The 24,575-nt window shown below is 41.5% G+C and overlaps 1 protein-coding gene across 1 annotated transcript in view; it reads left to right on the top strand.

Annotated features, from left to right (window-relative positions):
* Positions 1 to 21,784, top strand: part of bbox1 (butyrobetaine (gamma), 2-oxoglutarate dioxygenase (gamma-butyrobetaine hydroxylase) 1) — a 48,783-nt gene extending 26,999 nt beyond the window's left edge. Inside the window, 4 exon segments of the mRNA NM_001127102.1 lie at positions 12,691 to 12,796; positions 18,756 to 18,952; positions 19,882 to 20,048; positions 20,572 to 21,784. Coding sequence (NP_001120574.1) covers positions 12,691 to 12,796; positions 18,756 to 18,952; positions 19,882 to 20,048; positions 20,572 to 20,732 — 631 coding nt within the window. The 3' untranslated portion in view covers positions 20,733 to 21,784.
* Positions 21,785 to 24,575: the final 2,791 nt, after the last annotated feature.

Here is a 24,575-nt window from a genome sequence, read left to right as displayed (position 1 = left end):
TATAGTATGCCTATAGCCAGTGTAATAATATATGTACTGTATTAGTCTATAGTATGCCTATAGCCAATGTTATAATAAGATTTATAGGGGACATTTACCAAAAATTATATTTTAATGTTGTAGCTTAAGGTAATCAGACAAACCAGTTTGTAATTGCCCTTTCAAGTAATTAACATTTCAGTTTTTAGGATGTTATAGAATAGCCTGTTATAAACAACTTTTCAACTGGTCTTCAATTTAAATATTTTAGCTATAGCTTTTATAGTTTAGTAATAATTGTATTACTTTCTTTTTCCTATTTCCAGTGTTCAAATTGGGGTCACTGACCCCAGCAACAAAAAAGCTTTTGTTCAGTTAGGTTAAAATTTTATTATTATTGCAACTTTATATTATAGGTATGGAACCTATGGAAAATATTTTAGGTATGGAAAAATAATTGAAACATTTAATTAAAACCAATAGGTTGTTTTGCCCCCAATAAGGATTCATTATATCTTAATTGGGATCAAGTACAGGTACTGTTTTATTATTACAGAGAAAAGGGAATCATTTAACCATTAAATAAACCCAATAGGGCTGTTCTGCCCCCAATAAGGGGTAATTATATCTTAGTTGGGATCAAGTACAGGTACTGTTTTATTATTACAGAGAAAAGGGAATCATTTAACCATTAAATAAACCCAACAGGGCTGTTCTGCCCCAATAAGGGGTAATTATATCTTAGTTGGGATCAAGTACAGGTACTGTTTTATTATTACAGAGAAAAGGGAATCATTTAACCATTAAATAAACCCAATAGGGATGTTCTGCCCCCAATAAGGGGTAATTATATCTTACTTGGGATCAAGTACAAGGTACTGTTTTATTATTACAAAGAAAAAGGAAACCTGTTTTAACAATTTGAATTATATGTAGTTTATAGTTTATGGGAGATGGCCTTCCATAATTCAGAACTTACTGGATAATGATTCTTGATAATGGATCCCATACCTGTATTTATCTTTTTTTATTCCATCACTCTTCTATATATCTCCAGTGTCTCATTCAAACCATTGCGTGGTTGCTACGGTAAATTGGACCCTTGCAACCAGAAAACTACTGAACAAAAAGCTACATTTTTCAAAAATCATAAAAAAAATGTGGATTCATTGCATTGCCTGAGAATGCCACTATCTACATGAAACAAAAAGTTATTTTATATATAAAGGTGAACTACCCCTTTGGGGGGGGGGTAGATGTTTTATTCATTGTGAGAGTAACTGAGCATGTGTACTAATAATGCTATGTGTGGGAAGAGTGGCCGAAAATATCCATTACAGCCGCTTAAGTTACGTGCTCGACTCCTGTAGAAAGTTCACAAGTTGAGATATTGTGTTCACACCCCGGGTTTGTAGACTGCTATAAAACAGTTCATGCCGCTGCCAGTATGGGATGGACAATGAACAACGCACGGAACCCTGCCAGATATTCATACTGTGCTTCACTTTCACTCTTTTTATGACCTGTGGGTTTAATAACTGTGCTAATCCACCGCAAGGGTTGCCAACTCTTTCAGAATCAGTTGCTGGAGATTAATGTGGTTATTTCATTCAGTGATGTAATCAGCTGCAAATACAAGTTTCCTCTTACTGAAGATTCTGTTGGACCCAGATTTACAACTGGCATTTCATTACTGTAGGCATCATGCTAATTATGGAGAATGTAGGGCACCGGTGCCAAAAAGGTATGTCTTATTGGGTAAAGATTCCAAAATAAAGTGGTGTTCATTTGTATTACAATATGGGTCTCTGGAACTGGTCATCAAACGGATCCCTTATACTGGGATGGTGCTCCAACCCCAAAGGAGACAGAGAAGCTTGAAGCTTCCTAAGCTTTTTAGGCGAGGAGACAGAGATGTGTGTTTAGGAGTCTGGAAGAAGCAAAATAGCGAAATACGTGTTGGCTGTGCATAGTGAAGAGACGAGGCTCTAATGGGCGGCTGGAGCATCTCAGTGGCAAGTGGCTTGGAAGACCAGCAGCAATGGTGGCACCATATACGCCACCTGATATGTTTGGAGCACAAGTATAACCCTTATAGCATTGTAAACTTTGATAAAGCGTGCATATATCTTAAACAGGCCGTAATGGCCGCACGTATGTGAACAGTGTTAATGTGGGCAAAATGCTCTTCAAGATGCCTTCAGTCACGAGTATGAGATTGTGCCTACTGTTACATCTTTGAGCAGGATCATGGGACAGTCTTAGGCGCTTCAGGTATAAGCACTTCAACTAAAGGGAAATGATATTAGCGCTCATGGGCATTTACAGTAGTGGCGGATATATGTGCTGGTGTTTGGAGTGTAACTGAACTGTGACAATTATCATATACTCCAAAGGTTATAAATATATTCCCTTTATGCTTCAATTTAGATCTACTGAATTACGGTGATTGTAGATATTGTTTTTGTGACACATTTTACATAGTAGATAAGCCATAATTGCCTATAGAAGCTGCGGTAATTACTTTAATTATCATGTATTGTAACTCCTCAGCACTCTATTAATACTGCATATGTGTATGTTTTTAAGGTAAGGGTGGGGAAGGTTGCATATGAAATTCACATAATAAATTATATCCAGTGTGTTTTTCATTCGGATTATGAGCACCCTATAATTACCCTTTTTTTAGCTGTAATGAGTTAATTTGTATTGCGGTGTTTACTTTATATTTTCATCATAATATGCCTTCTTGTGGCACTGCGGTGGACCAGGACTTGACTAATGTCACTTAAACTAACACAACAATTGTAATATCAGCTGAAGGGTGAATTCTCTGAACTGGGAAGTCAGCATAATCCTTCAGAGGCTCCTGGTGTGTATATACAAAGACACTGTTTTTTTTGTGCTTATTCTACATTGCCTGATGAAGCAGGAAATGCCTGCGAAACGCGTTGCAATATTGTTGTGAATAAACTATTACTGAAAATTACCACTTTTGTTGGTGTCTGCCTGGAGGAGGTAAGCTTACTACTACCTCCTCTGAATTACCCATTGGGTTTTTAAGTGTTTTTAGCTAATTTTATCCTTTTGGCGCCTCTGTTTTGTCTTATCAGCATAATCCTTCAGGTATATTTGCCCACAGAAAGGTAAAGTTCAAGGATGAATTAGATACAAGAAGAAAGACCACTGGAGGAACCCAAATATATAGCAAAGGATCAAAAAGCAGGTAGTAATTGGGGTTCTGAAAGTTTGGGGCCAATGAGGGAGGTTACCCTGTACCAAGTTTTACACTAGGACTCATGGGCACCTATATAAGCCACTTATTTCGACAAAGGGCTTAACTGGAAGAAAAAAAAAATGACATGTCGCACCCCATTTGTTCAGGGTCAACTCCTGAGATCAGGTTCCTTCTGTTGCCATCCAAAGTCCAATTCCCTTTTAATAAGTCAAGGACAAACTCTAGTAATAAGGGGTATTGTTGCATCCTTGCGCTATGATAGACTGTAGGCCAGGGTTTTTACTTTTTAATTGTCAGCCACATTCTAATGTAACAAGTTTTAGGGAGCCACACTAGCATTATAAACGTTCTTGGGTGTTGCCAGAGAAGACTGTAATTGAGTATTTACTTTAATACCACCAGGAGCAATACAGTATTAATGGGGGGGAAGCAACATGTTGCTCATGAGCCAGTGGTTGGAAAGTCATTCAATATCTTAACAAAGGTAAAGACTAGTCTGATGTATAGGCTATGGTTCCTTAGCTTACCTACTGCAGCATCAGCAGGGGCCATGGGCACCTGACAACCTCCCTCCAATGTGTAGCCCTTTCTCAGGTGCTTACATCTCAGTGCTGCAGGATGCCAAGTTTTAAAAGCTGCTTCAAAGACAAAGGGTTGACTTACTAACATGGCTACCAAATTGTACCAGTTCAGCATTTAACTTGAACTAAGCAAACCTAGTAATAACACCTCATCCCCCAGTGTCTCTTTCTAATTATAAATAAACTGGATCCAAAAACAGTTTAAACCCATCTTTGTTTCAGAATATTTATACTGGCAGCCAGTCTAGCTCTGAAAACCTTGAGAAAGTTAATCTGACAAGAAACACATGTGAGGCTAATAGAGTTAGAGTGGATCATGTATGTGTCACATTCGCTCTAGCACTTAGGCAGGAAGCCCTTTGTTATTAGATACAGAAGGGGCTGGACCGGACTCTAACAGACACTTTGTTCCTAAATGTAAGCTGATGTGGAGACAAAAATGTCATTTGGAGTAAAAGTGCCTCCAGATGTTAGGAGTCATCATTAACAAGAAGCTTGAGGAGCAGTAATCTGGTGTCCCTGTTATAGAAGAGCAGGTCATATTTTGATGTCAGCTCTGAATCTTGGGTATTTAAAGGTCAAGTGTAATGGTATCCAGCAGACCTGCTCTGTAACTAGTTACTGTTTTCTTCTAAACCAGGATTCCTTATTCCAAATGGTGGGCAGGTCAGTTGTGCCCTAGAGACTTTTTTTTGCATGTTTTTACATGCAGGAAGGGAAAAAACCTGGAGGGCTTGCTCCCTTTGGGCCCTGGGACCAGTTCATCAGTGCAGCTGGGGGGGGGGAGATATTGTCCAAAGTGTTCGGCAGCATTGGGTGGTAGCCATGAGGAGATGGGAGGGCGGGGTTGTGGTTTTTGTGTTGTGAAAGGGATCTACAGTGGTTAGAGGTGGGGATCTAGAGGCTGGGTTCCCAGTGGGCCCAAAGTACTTCAATCCAACTTTATATTTATCTATTCTGTTTATCTCAACAAATCTTGGTACTGGTTCCCAACTATATTGGCCATGATGTCCCCAGAGAAGAGCGCCATCTAATACAAAGCCAATATCTCTATTGGAGATGTTTTTTCTTCTTGCCGTGTCCCAGTAGAGGCTGATTGTGAGGATCTTACTTGTTTGATTTACAACAAGGAGCACAAGATGGGCAGATCTCAGGGTTGCTTTATCTCACTGGTGTAGGAAAATCAGTTGGCTATTTAAGTCTGGCAGAATTTCCCCCCAAAACAGGTTATTAATATAAATCAGGGATCCCCAACCTTTTTTACCAGTGAGCCACATTCAAATGTAGTAAGGGTTGAGTAGCAAGAAAAGCATTAAAATGTTCCTGGGGTGCCAAATAAGGGATGTGATTGGATATTTGGTAGCCCCTATGTGGACTGCCAGCCTACCGGAGGCTCTGTTTGGCAGTACACCTGTTTTTTATGTAACCAATATTTGCCTCCTAGCCAGGAATAAAAAACTAAGCTCCTGCTTCGAGGCGACTGTGAGCAACATCCAAGGGGTTGGTGAGCAACTTACAATTGGGCATACCTGGTACACCTGGTAGAAATAATTCATTCTTAGGCTTAAAAAAAAAAGTAAAAAAAGGCTCTTTGTCTGCTCCAATGGATGTTGGCCCAGGGTTACTTCAATGGTAAACAAAGACCATTTTCCTTACAACATGCCATAAGGTCCCCATACACGGGCCAACAGTAGCTGCCGATATCAGTCCCTTAGACAGATTCAGCAGCTAATCGGCCTGTGTATGGGCACTCCCGACAGGCCTGCCCGACCGAGATCTTGATCAGGCAGGTTAGAAAATCTAGTCGGATCGAGGACCGCATCGGCTTGTTAATGCAGTCCCCGGACCGACTTTGCCTATGCCCTGGGGCCAAACGATCGAATTACCCTGAATTCTCCCGATATCGCCCACCAGTAGGTGGGGGGTATCGGGAGAATATCCGCTTGCTTGACGACATGCCACACGGGCATATTCTCAGCAAGCCGAGAATGCGCGCTGCTACTGTACATCTACCCTACCTTGTGCTTGTACCCCAATGAATGAAATATGCTCGGGTGCAGGCACATGTAGCTGAAAAACACGAGACTTCGTATCTTCGGCAGATATCGGCTACATGTGCCTGCACCCGAGCGTATTTCATTAATTCGGGTGCAGGCACAGGTAGGAGTGTTTTGCGGTTTATTCCATATATGCCATACGCTCAGTGTAGCATCAGCCTTGTACTCAAGTTCACTGGGCAACTGTCACCCTATAGGAACTGTAGTTCATTGTTTTAAACACAGATGCAGAACTTGTGTTAGTTTTATATATCCTTGGAATGGATTGTCACCGAATTCTGTTTTGGTCGTAAAAACTTATAATGTCACATCACTAACAAATGCATGTATTATGGGCTGTTTTGTGAAGGCAGTGCCGCTTGAGTATGCAGCAGAAACTCCATTCATCATTTTTACCTGAGATTTTAATTAGCAAGTAGTGGTGCTGTGTAACAGTCTGCAGCTGCAATGACTCCTCATTAAGCAGCCACAGGCTTGCCAATCAGAAGCCTCTGTGGAGCCCAATAACGGATTGGCAGCCAGCGTGTTAATGATCCTGCTCGTGCCTTTCCTCTGTGTAATCCATACTGCATTATGCCAATGGCACGGTGCCCTAGCACAGAAATTGGGCACCTCTCCTCTAAAAGGTCATCATTTATAGACCCGTCCTAAAGCTGAAAGACACATCTTCTCCTAAAACAAACAATATTACCCAATCGATACAATCATTTTTAAAGGGTAAATTTAACCCAAGTTAGAAGGAGAAAGCCAGTTTGCACCAGCTGCACTTAGAACTCAGTGTTAGTGGTGAAGCCCTGATTAACTCTGTCAAGGGGCTTGGAAACCATTGTATTTATTTTGCTTTAATAAATGAACAGTATAGTTCCCAGAATTTTTGAGTTTGCGTGCCTCGACGGTACCGTGAAACATAAACTACATTTTAATTCATCATATTCGTCATATGCAGTTATCACAAGGGGGATTCTCATAGCACAGATTTATACAGCTCTGCTACCCATCAGCACAGAGGAACAAAACATATGCTGCTAAAACAGTATATCTTGTAAATCATACCTTGTACAGGTATGGGATCCCTTAACCAGAAACCCATTGTCTAGAAATCTAGGAAGGCCATTTCCCATAGAGCCTATTTTAAGCAAATAATTCTGATTTTGAAAAATAAATCTCTCTGTAATAACAGTAGCTTGTAAAGGTATGGGATCTGTTATCCAGAATGTTTAGGACCTGGGGGTTTCCGGATAAGGGATCTTTCTGTAATTTGGATCTCCATACCTTAAGTCTGCTAAAAATCATTCAAATATTGAATAAACCCAATAGGCTTGTTTTTCCTTCAATAAGGGTTAATTATATCTTAGTCAGAATCAAGTACAATGTTCCGTTTATTACAGAGAAAAAGAAAATTATTTTTAAAAATGTGAATTATTTGTTTATAATGGAGTCTATGGAAGATGGCCTTTCTGTAATTCGGAAATTTCTGGATAACGGGTTTCAGGATAAGGGATCCCATGTACTTGATAGCTAATCTGCATGAATCTATATTGGGTTTATTTAATGTTTAAAGGAGTTTTAGCAGACTTAAGGTGTGACAATCCAAATTACGGGAAGGTCCCTTATCCCCAGGTCCCAAGCATTCTAGATAAAAGAGCCTCATTTTAGGTCAGGAATTACATCTATTTTGCCTTTGTTCACTTTTATAATGCACCCCTCCAAACTTATCCCACTTCATCTTATTGACAGAAATTAAATGAACCAAAATGTTTATTTCAATTTATATAAATATTTTTCTTGCATATTGGCCTGGTTATGCCACTGCTATCAGCCTTCCCTGCTGCATATATGTGTATGTATATGTACATATATATATATAACATAATTATGACCCCCCCACTTGTAAAATATAATTAAATTAGAAGTCATTTACTTGCAGCGCAGGGTAAAAACTGCACCCAATCTGCTATGTATTCTGCACATTGTGCCCTACAAATTGAAAAAATTCCTGCATTTCAAAACACAGTGCAGATTCCTGAATCCCCCCCCCAAAAAATAAACAGGACTGGCAGAACAAAGGTAGCGCCTAGGGTGCAAGTGCTGATGGTGCAATGGTGCTGCCCTTAGTGCCCTTGCTTTGTGATGTTTCTATGCATCAGGGTTGCCAAATTTATTTTTCCAAACCAGCTAAAGTCAGTTCTAAAACCAGTCCAAAACTAGCCAAAAGCCACTTAAATATGCCTTTATAAAGCGTATAATCACTACCCATGCCCTGTGCCCCCGCTCCAGTTACTGGGAGGTTTCCCTACCTCTGTGCCCAATTGTGCAGGTTATAGTAGTTTGCTGCTTCAGGTGCAGCAAAGACGAATAGAAAAGGGAGCTTTTGTCTATAATTGCATGCTGGGTATTGTCGTTTTATATTAATCTTAGTTGTAAGATACAAACTACATTACCCAGCATGCACTGGGACAGTCATGTCAGAGGAAAAAAACTTTAGCTTGTTTCCAAACTACAAACCCACCAAGGCTCCAAAAACTAGCCCAAATTTGTACCTTGGTGGGTTTGTATTTTTGTATTAGTAGCCCAATTTGGTGGAAAACCTGCCAACCTGGCAACCCAGCTATACATGGAGAGGGAGGAAGCCCCACCTCTGTGGGCTGACAGAAAGTAAGGCCTGCTGGGAGAAAAGGAAGCAGGCAGAGAGTGATTAGCTCAGTAGTGTGTGAACTAAATAGGGGTCCCTGTGGCAGAAGGGTGCCCTTATTCAGGGTGCAGAGAAAAAAAGGGAGCCCTTGTATGAAGTTCAAAGCTCTTTTTAGGGCACAGAAACCCAAGGGGGGTTTTTTGAAGATAGTGAGGGACCTCAGTCTGGGCCCCCAGCACCTCAGAGCACAAATAATAATAAGCTGCTGTCTGTGTGAAATCACTCCTGGCTGCTTGTGTAAAAGCTACGCTGAATATAGGGCCCTGTACAAAGGGCATGAAATAGTAACATTGCAGGAATTCAGCAATCACAGCACTTTGTAAATGATGCCATGGAAAGATAAGGAACAACATTTGGCGTAATTTCAGCAGCCACCTTTGTAGCAATACAGGCATTTTTATTTATCTGAATAGATTTTAGATATATTTACATTAATTTAATCTCGTTAGATTTAATCGATAATAGATTTTAAACATTCTGGCGATATCTTCTGTGTGCGTACAGTGTTTTCCTATAGCATTGCTAATTTGGCGTTTTTATGCAACATTGGAAATTCAGGCTTGGAATTTCAAATGAAATCTGGTTGCTGGGGCTTAATTACCTTAGTAACCAGGTAGCAGCTTAGAATTTCAATAGCAGAGGGCAATACAAATAAAAAAGTAAAAGTAATGAAACTTAGAAATAGATAGAAATTTCAGTCCAAGGCTGGAACCCCTTATGTTATACTGTTTTTTTTATAATAGTCCTATGACGCTGGACTCTTTAATTATATTAAATGAAAACATCCAGAGAAGCAAAGCAGACTTAATGTCCCAAGCTCAGGAAAGTGATCATAAATATTCCCTTTCCTTTTGTTGCTTTTTTTTGACATTTGTATGTGTAAATGTGATTTTTGGGCCCTTTAGCGAAAAAACTGTTTAAATGGGCACATTTTTATAGGCCGAGGCGGCAAGACAGCTTATATAATTGTCATTAGTGCCAATGGTGTATGAAGAATGGCCTGGACTGTTCCCATACATAGTTTATTATGGGCCTTTTCCCTGCCAAATCCACTCCGCAGCGCTCACGTTCACCGCTGCGACCAGAACAGCCAGGGAATCCCAGCCAAACGGGGTTTTCTGATCTGAAAAGTGAAAGTCATTGGTATGTTTGCTTCCCACCTCAGTACAAAAGTTAAAAGCACAAGAGATGGACGCGGTTTTGATTTTTTTTGTCTGTAATAGTTTAAAATGAATGGGGGGGGGGCAGTTGTTGAGCGTTTGGCATGTTGGAAGCATTCTTTCCAGCTTAGGACATAAGAGTGAAATTTCCCTAACCGCAATAATATCGAGACCACATATAAGTTATGTTAATGTCTACCACTAGTACAGTTGATCAGCACAATATGATTCTAATCAAAGAAATGTGCTGCTTGCGAGGATCCGTCCTCCCTGAGAGGGGGAATGGCAGAGATTGCTCCTCATCTCTCATAGTAGGACAATTCTGGCTTGGAAACGAAGGCTGAATACCGCAAGGAGAATGCCTGGCAGCGGACCCAGTGTTCCCCGAAGCAGCCCAGTAATCAGTGCACTTGCTCCAGCCAAAAGTACTCTGTCATTCTGTTTAGGCTATGTCAGACATGTAAATAATGGGAGTGTATACAAGACTCTGCTCCAGGCAAGGATGGCTGCGGCACTATGGTAGCAGGCTGCGCACAGCGGTAGCTGTTTTCCTGCCGAGTACAAATTCTTTATGAATTAATCTCACTATTTACCCTCTTCTTTTGACCTTATGTTCACGGCCGGCCCAGTACACGCACGCACACACCCTCCAGCACATTCCAACAGCAGCAACGCAGACGGGAAAGATTTATTCAATAACAATCAACAATGTTACAATCCGCATAAAATGCCAAGCACGTTAAGGGTGCCAGTCGGATTGCCAGAACGTAAAATATCCGCCAACTGTTGATGGGACAGCCCTTTAGGATGAAGCTTCTATATTATTTTATTCCATTTATTTGGCTTGTCTTTCTGTTCACACCTATTCACTCTGGTGTAGCTATAGAAGAAGCAGACCTAACTACAGGGGGGCCCGGGGGGATTAGTGGGGCCCAGACTACAGGGTCCGCTTTCCTACCTGAGAGCGAACAGGTGGCGTGAGTGGGTGGGAAAGTGGGGGACATGAGTGGGTACTTATTGGGGGGGGAGGATAGGAACTGCTGTAAGCACTGGGCCCCTCCAAAGATTTTTTTTTGGGGGGGGCAGCACTGTGTAATTATACTGCTGCCCTTTCATATTCTATTCTGACTTCCTAACTGCTGCCTGGTGGCTACAGTATCAAGCTTTAATGTAACCAGCCTGGGGGCTGCAGAACACAAACATAAAAATATATTTTTTAAAAAAATAAAGACTAATTAAAAATGGACCTACTCTACTCAGGCCTATTTTATTCATCTTCCAGTCTCTTGTTCACACCACTGACTAGTAGCTAGGGTAAATTAGATCAAATAGCTGCTGAAATTACAGACAGGAGAGCTGCCAAGAAAGCTAAATAATTTATAATCCCCCCAAATGAAAGAAATGATATATTTGTGACTCAGTAAATATTATTCCTGCTTATTGAACTCCCTATCACTTCCATCAAACATGTTTAAAAAGGTCATCACAACCTTGCCCTAACCTAACCCTAATGCCCCAGCAAACATTTAATCCTGACTTTGATTTTTTATATTTGTATAACCACCCTTATGATGGAAGCACACAATCAAACTATGGAGTTCTATTTTTTTAAATGTATTGCTTGTTGCTGTGTTTTCACAATGGAACTGAAAAGGTGAAAAACTGTGCCCCCTAAAAGTGGTATTACCATAAACAATCATGGTTACATGCTATGGGGTGGGGGTTTTAGCTGCTTTGTCAAATCTTCGGGCACTTTAGTTTGACCCCACCTAAGTGTATTTTAGAATTATTATAGGTCTATTATAGAACAAATTATAATTAGCAGGAGAGAGTGGGGAGAAGATGAGAATCAAAGGAACAACTAAATGTTTTTTAGTATTTTTGGTGACAAAATGGCGCGTCATCAGAAATCACTTTCCACTGTAGACAATGGCCACAAGAGCGGCAAATGGTGATCCACATTTTGGACTGACAGTTGTGCAGATGAACAATACACTTAGGTGCAGATTTCTTAATATTCCTATTTACAAATGTAACAACGGTTTATATACATCATGATTTGTCATGATTTATGCAAAAAAAAAAAAAAAGAAAAATTTACTGACTCGACCTAAAACTTGTCAAGATGCCATAGAAGTCAATGTTGACAAGGTTGGTGACAAGTGGTAACTCTACTGCCCAGTTAGTGGCAGCTTTAGGGATGATGAGGGAAACAATCAGAGTAAATCTCATTGGACAGGCATCTCTGAGTCTCTTAAAACAATGTTTGGCTGTTTAACGCACTAAGATTGGCTTTGAAACTCCAGTGTGGATGACAGTTTATGGAAGCAAAAGAGAAGCTTGAGCTATTGTGTAAATTCATACAAAGTTCTGTACGGTAGTTAAACTGAGAATATGGCACATTTGCAGGTAGATGTGAGAAAGTACATTGGCAGCTGTGCAAGTGAAGATGCCCGGGGAAGGGGATAAAATGGGTAACTCCCAGGAAAACTGGGGGAGTTGACAGCTCTGAATTATATACACCCGGTACGATTATTTTCCCACCAATATGGATTCTTTCATCTTAATTACCATTAAATACAAGGTTCTGTTTTGTTATTACAGAGAAAAAAAGAAATCATTTTGAAAAATAGAATTGGACTCAATGGGATTTGGTCTTCCTGTAATGAGGAGATTTCTGGATATGGGGTTTTTGCACAAGAGATCTCATACCTGTATAGCTATAGAGCATGCTGTTCTTGCTTCAGCTTGGGATGACAAAAGTTTCTTACTGCCCAATAAGAAAACCAATGAACCCATATTTTTGTCTTGTCAGAAAGAAGTTCAGCTGTTACTGCTTTTCAAATGTAACCATTTAGCAAAAGTTTGGCGAGACTGGCCTGTGAGACTAGGACGCCTAAAATTCTGATTCCTTTATTTTGTTAGTTACCTGTATATTTAAATGACAAAGTGACATATTTTCCCTTATATTGTGTTGTTATAGGTACACTTGGCAAGTTCAAGATAAAGCTGATGCGAATAATGTTGCATATACAGCGGGGAAATTAAGCCTTCACACAGATTATCCGGCTCTTCAGTACCCTCCTGGGGTAAGAACCTTGTATTTTCTCTTACAACTTCATTTCTATAGCCTTGATTTCTTTTAAGAGACAAGGAAAGTGTAAGTCACTGGGGACGGGGGCCCAATTTGTTAGCCACTCCCACACATCAACGCAAAGACTTGCTTACTGGCGCCATGCCATTAAAGGTCTGCTGAATCTTTTTTTTAATCTGTTAGCTCAAACTGCTGTAGAGAACTATGATACAAGGAACTGCTGGGTTCTCAGCAAGCATATTGTGACCCATACTGGGGACAATTTTATGTATTTGAGGAGCAGCTTATGGCTGCTTATTGGGGTACATGCCTTACTAAGCTTGCTTTGTCAAAAATTGTGGGTGGTTCTTCAACAAGTACATAGTCCTAATTAATTATGACATTAACAAATCTCAGAAGTCTGAAACCTAAGGACAGAATGTCGGCACAGCCTCTCTTCAGCATTTCAGGAATATGCAACTCTTTTTATATTTAAGTTGCTCACAAGTTAAAAAAAAAAAAAAAAAAAGGTTGAGGACTGCTGCCCTAACCCCATAACTTACAGGAAACTACCAATGAATATATATTACTAACATTAATTGTGGTTGTGTACAAAAAGTCTTGTTTTAACTAGTACCCTATTGGTTGACTTGTATACAAAAACATTATTCATTGGATATTTCTGGATAGGAGCAAACCCTGGACTCCAAGCAAGGCAGCAGTTCTTATGATTGTGCCTTTAGAATACCCACTCTTTATTCATCTTTGGTAAAGGAAATAATATGGCAGTTATCACTCATATTAACACAAATATACTTATAAATAAGCCTCTCTGTATACAGTGGCCTTCTCCTGTCACCTCCAGGACACAGAATTCCCAGTGTACCAGAAACATGGGTACATGGGCCAAAAGTGCAAGTCCTCTTGGGGTAACCCAAAATTTCTATCCCATTTAATGGTGTTTCCTTATAACAGAGAGTTGATTCAGACATTAACTCTATGCTGTAGACATGTGTGACAGACAGTGATTTGTCTTTCTGGACTCCCAGTAATTCCATGGCTTCGTTACCTGTCAGCTACAAGACGAAGGGGAAGGCATTAAGCAGAGAAAAACTTTGGGTTATGACAGTGTTGACAAATGACCGACATTCTCCATTATATCCTGTAGTGTGGTCTGGTTCTAACATGCCTTGTACTGCCTCACTCTTGAGTAACTCATCATCATTTGGCAACAGCTAATTCATCATCCATCATGAGAATGGCAAATCCCATATTTAAACCCTCTGATCGCAACAAAAATGACTGAAAATGACTTGCAACGATAACTTGTCCTTATTAGGCTTCTGTGCTTTGCTGCACCATCACATCGGATGCAGGGAAAATGGAATTAAGTGGAGCATCGGGAAAACTTACAAACTCCTCGCAGATAGTGCCCTGGCTGGCATTGAAACCCCACAAAATAGCAAGAATACTGACCTGTACAATTTAAACTCCAGATGTAAGGTCCCTGATTTTAACATCTCTGTTATAGAAAAATCAGTTAATCCATAGGAATCAATAATGTACCTGTATATTGAAACTAACTGAACCTACACATGAAACCCTGGTTTAATATCCCCAGGTCCCTCATAAGTGGGTGAGACTCCTTTGCCAATTTTGATTAGTAATCAGAGTTAGTTGAACTCCTAAATTAATGCAAATAGTTTATGTGAGCCCTAAACCAGTGATCCAAACCACTGGATTCAGAATAACATGTTGCTCACCAACCCTTTAGATGTTGCTCCCAGTGGCCTCAAAGCCCCTGACTATTTTTGTATTTCAGACTTGGTGACAAGTCTGGTTGCATAAAGACCAGGTGTACTGACAAACAGAACGTCCTGTAGTCTGCCAGTCCTCCTGGAGCTAGCAAACAGGCAACTTCAGCCTTCATTTGGCACCCCACCCCCATGATTGTGTTGCTCCCCAACTCTTTTTATATTTAAATGTTGCTCACAAGTAAAAAAAAAGGTTGGGGACTGCTGCCCTAACCCCATAACCTGCAGGAAACTACCAATGAATATATATTGCTAACATTAATTGTGGTTGTGTACAAAAAGTCTTGTTTTAACTAGTACCCTATTGGTTGACTGCTATACAAAAGCATTATTCATTGGATGTTTCTGGCTGGGAGCAAACCCTGGACTCCAAGCAAGGCAGCAGTTCGTATTATTGTGCCTTCATAATATACACTTCTTATTAGTCTTTGGTAAAGTAAATAATATGGCAGTTATCACTCATATTAACAAAGATGTACTAATAAATAAGCCTCTCTGTATACATTGGCCTGTGCCTGTAAGTTCTAAAGTTATAGTTAAATAAAAGTAAAGCTTCAGACATATTTTCTCCTACACCTTCTAGACAGTTTTATTGACTGTGGGATCTGTTTTAAATGTGCATTACATTGGTTTCAGTTGGGGACCACAGGCCTTGCTTAATAGATAAAATGTTAGTGCTGTAAAGGCAAAAGCCTTTTATGGGCTAATAAGCAATTAATCAATCAGTGCTCACATCTGCTAATTCAGAGCTGTCCAGCCGGGGGCCCACAGGATGGTTGTAGCGGACTAGGAGATTTCTTAGCTTGCCCAAGATTTCCATAGATCTCTTTGTACAACGTCATTATTTAGTAATAAAACAAATATGTGGCATAATACATAACTGGATAACGACAATAAAATATTGGACAACACTGTTATTATTGTACAAACAGGTAAATACTGACTTCATACCAAAAAATTGAGAATATTGTTGCTGTAAATTGCAAAATCTTAATTGTTAAGCCCCAGTGCCACTTTAATAAATGGGCAAAGAGGACTGATATCCAGGGCCCACTATGATGGGGGGAAACTATCTGTCCTTTTAGCCAAATCTAATGAACAAAACCCCTCCCACTAGTTAGATGTAATTGCAACTGTATGAGTCGGATAGCCCAGAACAGGGGCAGGTTTTTTTAGACAGTGGCCCATGACTGGGGGTGTGCCTGGTTGTAACTTTGCTTGCCCCGTGGTGCTCTGAGAAACGGCCTAAATTGTCTTGTTTGTCCATATTCAAATGTTGAATGATATGGAATATAATATAATATATATAAAGTGCAGGGCAGGGTGCAGAATACAAAAGACATGTTTTCACACTTTGTACCCTGCCCTGCACTTTTCTGAAATTCTGCTCTATATTTTGGAGTGTGTCATTTTAATATATTTATATATACACAGTATATTACTAATATAATAGCAACACAAAGCAGTTCATCCTTGCAGTCCCAGTTCTCATTGGGCAGCCCTGATCAAGGTACAGACCCCCCTACCTGTTTTCCCTGTCTATCAGCGCAGTTATCTGATTGGTTGGTGTGTGTTACAGAAAAGATGTGTGTATGTTTCTGCCTACTTGCCCAGTTTGTGTACAGGACACTCTAGTAGTCAGAGCCGTAATAGTGCTGGTCTGCCAGTGAAGTCCTTGCAGCTCAGGATGGTTAGCAGCCCACTGCTTATGGTGCTTTGCTACCACAAACAGACGTAGAAATGGCATCCAGAAGGCATATTCTCTTTATGGAAGTCATTATGGAAACAGCAAGGGCCCAGATTCCAGTGTAGCCTTTATCAAACCTGGGTGCACTTATCTGTACCAAGTGTGAAAGTGCAAAGGGAAAAGCCATAGGTGGGAGAGCGCAGAGAATAACAGATGTTGCTGCTCTGAGCTCATATCCGTGTGTGTTCCAAGAATTACGTCGACCCCATAGGATTACCAAAATCCTGTCCACTTTCCAGACTCCTATAAAAGCACAGTGCATGCATTGAGTCAAATCCTTACTGTGCGCAGTCAGCGCTCGCTCTATTTGCCTTCTTCTCCAGTGGGTGCTTTATGCACCCGGCCAGTCGGTGTAAATGGGTTCCTGGAGCCCAAATTTTCCCACAATGATTCCAGCCTATAAACATTCCAGCCAATCAAACGAGCACATGTTAACCATTAGAATATGAGTGTCTGGATGAAAGTGCTGGAGCTGGTACAGGAACACATCTTCTGTGAGTTGAACCCAGGCTATCAGCGTGAGGCTGGAAGGATGATTTCACGCTTTTTATTGGTGCTTTTATACCCATAGGGCCCTTCTTTCTGCATGTAAAGTGCTTTTTAAAGGAATACGAACGGTTTTAGAATATTTTCAATTTTTTATGTCTGCCTGCTGTATAGGAAAATACATCCTTGTTCTGCCATTAGAGAAGCAGAAAAAGTTAAATCACTGGGCATTGGCCATTTATTAGGGGTTATTGAGAAGGTGGTGAGGGTGGGGTGCAGGCCCAGACTGGCAATTGTGGGATTCTGGCAAATGCCAGAGGGGCTGCTGTAAGATGCCATAGACACTCACTATTTATTGGGCTGTTTGGGCCTCTGTATACTTGTAATGCAAGACCTGGTGGGGTGTAGAAGGTTCCAACTGTGTGAGGAGAATAGTGGCAACTGGAGGGTTGCCTTGGCCACCAAAAGCCTTTGGTTCTGCTAAACATAAAATTTCGGCACATTTCTGAACTGCACTGTGCCAAGTCTGAACTCACCTAGGGGACATAAGGGAGACTTGGGCAAGATGGGCGGCCCAATTTGCAGGAAAGAAACTACAGGGTATCTATCAAACTGGCACCTCCCTTGTTTATTATTATTATAGTTAGCTCCTCCCAGATGCAATGAGAAATGATATCTGCAAGTTCCTGCCTCAAAAAAGTCAGTGCCCGAAGCTTATTTATTTTGCAGTAAAGGGAACTGTGTCTGTCATTACATATAATTTGACTTTATATATATTTTTTAAGGCCACTTATACAGTGCATTATCCCGTCTGTGCTTTGGCTGTGAGTAGGTCCTTGCGCCATACTTTGGAGTCTGCAGAACACATTGATTGAGCAAAATAATAGTTCTCGTGCATTCCCAAGGAGCTCTTTGCTAAGGACAATATTTATTTAAGCAACAGCTTGGCCGGGGCTCTGAGCAGCACAACAGCACACAACTCTAATTTGGCAGGAGCAGTACTAATACGGCAGGACTTGTTATTGGCAGCTCATGGGCCAGACATCACAGTATTAGAGAATAGAGTGCTAGTCACAAGACAGTGGCCTCCCAAGAGGTACAGAAAAGGACTCCGCCCCGTGTTGCAGTTTGCCATGTTTTTAATACAAGCATAATCACGACTTTTAGAATCAGGCTCAGAATTTAGCATGAGATACCAGCGACGCTTCTTTGCTACTGGGTAGGGGATTATGCAGGTGGAACAACATGGTCGCACTCTGTCTGCTTTACAGCCATGCAATGGGACCGCTGTAGTAAACGAAAGTAGACAAATTGGATAAGAGTTGTGTCTATAGCTTTTTAATTTTGTACCCTGGCTCTGCCTCTGTTTATAGAACACACTCATACACATTTTTGGGCATCACATCTGGTTGTTTGGGATTCATTTAACCTAGCAACCAGGCACTGGGTTGAATGAAAGCAATAAAAAGTTTCAATAGCCATATAATTGTAGCTTCACGGAGGTTTTTTGGCTGAAGGGGTCAGTGACCCACCACCAGAAAGCTGGAAAGAGTTAGAAGAGAAAGGCAGATAATTAAAAAAAATTATGAAAGATAAAAAATGAAGGCCAACTGAAAAGTTGCTAAGAATAGGACATTCAATTCAATAGGACATTCAATAACTAAAACTAAACACACATACAAGTTTTGGAACCCACAATGGGTGCTATTTAAGATGGATAGGCATTGCTTTGTAAGTGGGGCTCAATATGGTCCAGTATTGCACTTGGGAATGATGGGAGGAATAATGTAGGAGATCCTAAAACAGGCTGGCAAACTATAATACAATGTGCCCTTTACTATCTGATTTTGGGGGCATTATCTTATATTAATTGTAAAGTCCAGTTTTGCAAAATTCTAATGCACCGACTGATTCCTTCCCCCCCTCAGGTTCAGTTCCTCCACTGCCTGAAACAAGCACAATCGGGAGGTGAGAGTGAAGTGGTGGACGGGTTCCACGTCTGCCGCAAACTCCTAGAGCAGAACCCAGAAGCCTTTAACATTCTCACGTCTGCTCAGATCGATTTCACGGACACTGGAGTCGATTACTGTGATTTTGCCCTGCAATCCAAGCAGCGGATTATAGAGTAAGCATGTTTGGATACTTTCCGTCTGGGGGTGGGGGTGGGGGGGGTGGAAGAGGGCCACTCAAGAGGTAAGGCTGCCACCTTATGGAAATGAAGGGAACCCCAGTTATTTCTATAGTTATAGTAGTAGCAGATTCATGTATTGATCAAAAATGAGAGTAAAGAAAAGACATTTTGTGGGTTCCTCACTGGTCCCTTTTTTGAGATTAAAGAAGGATTGCTACTGTGACTTCTGTAGCACCGTGTGGCAAGATGTAAATACCCATGTTTAGTTTCCAGCAGGCTTCTTAGATCCAACACCTAAGAAGATGTTCACCTGTAACAACCAGGGCCGGATTTCTAAACCGGCCGCCCCTAGTCGCACACCCCTCCCCCCGAGTGCGCATGCGCAATGCGGGCGAAGAGCGTGCGCATGCGCAATGTGCGAAGAGCACGGGGGGTAGGGTTGCGCGCACGCATGCGCGGTTAGCCAAAGTTGCATACGGAGCAGTGGGGAGAAGTCCCCATTGCTCTGTATGTGAACAAAAATTTTAAAAGATTTTAGTGCGGCGGGGCGGCATGCCGCCCCCAGGTTTCTGCCGCCCTAGGCCCGGGCCTTTGTGGCCTCTCCACAAATCCGGGCCTGGTAACAACCATCTTTGACTTCAGGGTTAGCTGTCCTGTACATGGGCCAAGAGTGGGCTCATTGGAATTGCCACCTAAGAGACCCCTCAAATGTGTTCTCCGGCACTTAAACCGGCACAGGATCACTATTGTACAGAGTGCAGTTTCAGTCTCCTTCACTAAATTATGAGACTTGCCAATTCAGGGGCATCAGGAGTAAAGGATTGTATTGGGTAATGTCTGGCCAGTAAGGTTGGAACTAGTCGGCCATATTAGTTTTGTTCTCTACATTCATCAATAACCGCCATTTTTTTTCCTCTTTAAAGGTTAGACCCGAAAGGGAATCTCTTGCGGATCAATTTTAACAACGCCACCCGGGACTCTGTGTTAGACATTCCAGCTGATAGAGTGCAGCCCTTTTACTCCTCTCTCAGAGCCTTTGTGGATCTCATGAACAGACCCGAAAATACATTTTCTTACAAAATGCAACCAGGTAACTGGGAATAAAGCCCTGACTGACTTCGTTTTGAGATAGTGGGACCCATAATATTCTGTGTTAGTGCTCTGTACTGATATGGCGCCTACAGGCCCCGCACAGGTTTTATTCAGAATGAAGCAGAACCAGTAATTATCATGGGGCTATGGTTTCAGTTTGTGGGGTTCCATTTGTGGAAATGACAGGGGCACAGAGGGGTGCTGAGTATTCTCTGCATGCTGAAATATACAGGAGGGGAAACATATAGTTACAAAGGGTTGAAAAAAAGACCATCAAGTTCAACCCTTCCAAGCAAACCCAGCACACACAACCTAAACTTACCAATCTATACTGTACTGTAAACAGTACAAGCCATAGGCCTTAGAGTGAATGTGGCCTTAGCCAAATGACTGAGCTCCAGTGGGTCAGGAGATTCTGGTGGAGCTCACACCAGATACAGTTATCCAATAGTGGGTGCCATAACCATATATTTTCTTTTCAAAATGTACATTATTTTTTTAAATAATTCTTTTCCTTCCAGGGCACGTGGTGACTTTTGACAACTGGCGAATCCTACATGGTCGTCGCAGCTACCAATCAGAGGCCACAGTCTCACGCCATCTGGAAGGCTCTTATTTGGACTGGGATGTTGTTTTGTCCAGAATGAGAAGTTTAAAGAAGAAGCTGGAGCTAGACAATTAAACCTCTTAATGATACAGCCAAGTTAAAGGGAAAGTAGGCCTCACTTATGAAAATGGAGTAATCAAAAGCCATCAAGAAGTTCTATAACTTGATCATTTTGCAAGGCTGTGGGCTGAGCAGTATATAGTACTGTCCAGGGGACTCCAAGATGACTTATATGACATTGTTTAATAACCGATGACATCACAAATCACTAATTTTCCAGCTGTAATTTATAGGTTATTTATGCCTTATTTATAGTGTAATCTGCCGATGTTTCCTTAGAGCACCACTATTTAATGGCTCCATTTTTAATTTACTTAGGCACGTTGGGAGAGGGGGACCTGCGGGCCCCACAGCGCCCAGCAGGAATGGTTTTTGGGGTTGGCGAGGTTCACAAGTGCCGAGGCCCACAGGGTTTTTTCCTGGTGTCCCACCGGCCCAGTCCAATCATGAATGGCTCTAGGGCCCAGGCTGTTATAGCTAAAGCTTCTACTGGAGGCAATGGCAGTTATAGTATAGGGACTGAGATTTGTGCATACAAGGGACAGACCCAGCTGCCTTCTCAGAAGATAAGCAATGCGCTGCTATAAGTGCCCCACAGGAATAACCCAAACCGTAATTACACCAGCTCTATAAACATGCTGTAAGCATAAGGGCATATGGGGGGGGGGATCTATGCAGGAAAATGAATTAAATTTCATGCAATCAGTTACAAAAAGACAAATATTGTAATGCAATAGTGTCCCTTATAATGAATGGTAATAGGCAATATAGTTCAGGGAATGCAATGGTGCAAATGTTACTCCAGGTCTAGTAACCCATAGCAACCAATCAGCTGGTCTAAAAGCCAACATGATTAGTTGCTGTGGGTTGCCAGGCTGAGGGAAATCTCTGCAATGGATTTATATAATATTATACGAAATATAATACTAATCTGCTGGCTGTTAGCCCTGTATGTGCCAAGCCATCAGAATAAATGCCACACACTTTGTCTGGTTTTTGTTTTATTGTATAAATCTCAGTTATTTTTCATGTCTCTTTCTTACAATAAAATATAAATTCAACACGAATTGCTGCACCAGTGCCTTCCTTCCCTGCGGCTGCTGAATACAACAAACACAAGGTCACAGGACAAATACAATTTATTGGCTATAGTCTAAATGGACTTGTATGCGGTGATACATTTGCTACTGGTCTGGTAGCCCATAGCAACCAAGCAGTTTGCACTTAAAGGAGAAGGAAAGGTTGAACCTCTGGGTATGTGCCAAAATGTTAGGCAGCCCCCAGTCATTGTATTCACTTACCTGATACCCCGGGCTGGTGTGATATTCTGCTGATTGGGGCACCAGCTGGGGGTATCAGATAAGTGATCCTAATTACGGGGGGATGGGGTGCCTTACATTTAGCACCCCCCAGGGATTTTAACTTTTCTTTGCTTTTAACAGTCAGCTGGATGAAAAGAGTTGCTATGGGTTACTAGAACTTGGCAGAGTTTTTCCTTTTTGTCTGTAATAATAAAACAGTACCTTGTACTTGATCCCAACTAAGATATAATTACCCCTTATTGGGGCAGAACAGCCCTATTGGGTTTATTTAATGGTTAAATGATTCCCTTTTCTCTGTAATAATAAAACAGTACCTGTACTTGATCCCAACTAAGATATAATTACCCCTTATTGGGGGCAGAACAGCCCTATTGGGTTTATTTAATGGTTAAATGATTCCCTTTTCTCTGTAATAATAAAACAGTACCTGTACTTGATCCCAACTAAGATATAATTACCCCTTATTGGGGGCAGAACAGCCCTATTGGGTTTATTTAATGGTTAAATGATTCCCTTTTCTCTGTAATAATAAAACAGTACCTGTACTTGATCCCAACTAGGATATAATTACCCCTTATTGGGGGCAGAACAGCCCTATTGGCATGTCCCTAGCAGCCAGGGCCAGTTTCAACCCCCTCCCCCACTCACGCTTTACCTGAATTGGTTCCAGGGGGGGCCACATCACAAGTGTAGAGAGCGCAACACGTCTCATGGTAGCAGCGCCCCTGCTAGCAGTCAGGATTCAGCTGTTTTAGGCTCACAGTATTATCCTTCAATTGCAGCCAAAAGAGTCAGAGCCAAAGAACAGAAAGGGAATGGTAGACAGACACGGATTTCAGTTGGCATTACATTCATTACATTTACAAATAACTTTAATAAATGTCATTATATCTAATGTATATCAGAAAGTTGCTGAGCATTCCATACCTGTTCAGGAGCCTGCAGATGGCAGCAGTTAGCTATTTTTGCCTCCCTATGGCTGAACAAGCTCTGATTATGTACATGGGCTTTGAGCAGCACAAATAAGATTTCTGGCACATGTTTAATTTTTCAGGAAACTGAGCAAATAGATTTATTAATACAGGTGTGGGTATCCATTATTCAATAACCCGTTATTCAAAAATGTCCGAATTACGGGAAGGCTATCTCTAATAGACTCCATTTGAATCAAATTATTTCCTTTTTTTCTGTAATAATAACCCAGTACCTTGTAGTTGATCCCAACTAAGATACAATAAACCCTTATTGGAGAAAAGACCCCTTATCCAGAAAACCCCAGGTCCTGAGCATTTTGGATAACAGGTCCGATACCTGTACTGCAATGTATTAGGCAGAGACCCATCTTTTGCACCTGGCAATGTATTAAATTATTCATTTGCTGTTGTATTCCTGGAAGAATACCATATAATATTTGTTCCTGTACGTGCTGATGGGTTTTATGGTTGCTATAGGGGAAAAAGCACAGAACACCCAATTGTGGCAGGATTATAAAAGCTCTAGGATGGGCGCCATATTGAGCTTGTACTGATGCTTGTAAAGTGAAAGCTTGTAAAGTGAAATCAGAATGCTTGGAAGACTCTGAAATAACCGTCTCCCTTTAGGTTAGCCACCTTTTTTTAATTCTATTGTTGGCCTTTAGGTTGTGGGGTATCCAATGACATTACTTGGGGATGGGGAAATGGGCGGGCTAGGCAGAGAAAATGAGGGGGGCAGAGGCTGGCTTCTATATAAAAGGGAGTGATCGTACGCGCTTACAAATTTCCAGGCAGATATTTTTCTGGTAAATTTATAATACTGGCACTGGCCCCAGCTAACAATTTGTCTGTCAGGCCAGTCAAATACTGTCTGGGTGGCTACCCTATCTGGCACTAATTCCAGAGTTCCTCTAGCACAGGGGCCCCCAACCTTTTTGACCCGTTAAATGTAAAGAGAGTTGGGGAGCAACACAAAGCCCAATAAGGGCTGTGATTGGCTATTTGGTAGCCTCTTTGTGGACTGGCAGCCTACAGGAGGTTCCGTTTGGCAGTACACATGGTTTTTATGCAACCAAAATTTGCCTCCAAGTCAGGAATTAAAACAACACCTGCTTTGGGGACAGTGGGAGCGACATCCAAGGGGTTGGGGAGCAACATTTTGCTCATGGGCCGCTGGTTGGGGATCACTGCTCTAGCAGATTGGGTTCCTGGAACAACTGTCAGTGTGTGACGGGGGTACCTGGAGTGTATCTGCAGGGAAGTTGACCTAAAGAGCCTTCCATCCAAGCTTCTGCACAGCCACAGCTCCCCTAAGCCCATAGTGTGCTGTACACCCAAACTGTCATCTCCCGTCTGCCACCATAGTGTTTCTTGCACAAGAAAACCAATCAAGCAAATAACAGAGATTTGATGGGAGGGCCCACTATGACTGGAGCCAACCAGTATATTACCTGGCATGATGGTGGACCAGTCCTTGCCCCTTGCACTTACCTTCCTTGCACCAGAGGGGGACCACATCACTAATACAGAAAGCACAATTGCTCTCGCTACACTAGAAGAGC

Source organism: Xenopus tropicalis, chromosome 4 (assembly GCF_000004195.4).
Source record: "Xenopus tropicalis strain Nigerian chromosome 4, UCB_Xtro_10.0, whole genome shotgun sequence".
Taxonomy (NCBI): domain Eukaryota; kingdom Metazoa; phylum Chordata; class Amphibia; order Anura; family Pipidae; genus Xenopus; species Xenopus tropicalis.
This window is presented reverse-complemented; position numbering and strand designations above follow the sequence as displayed.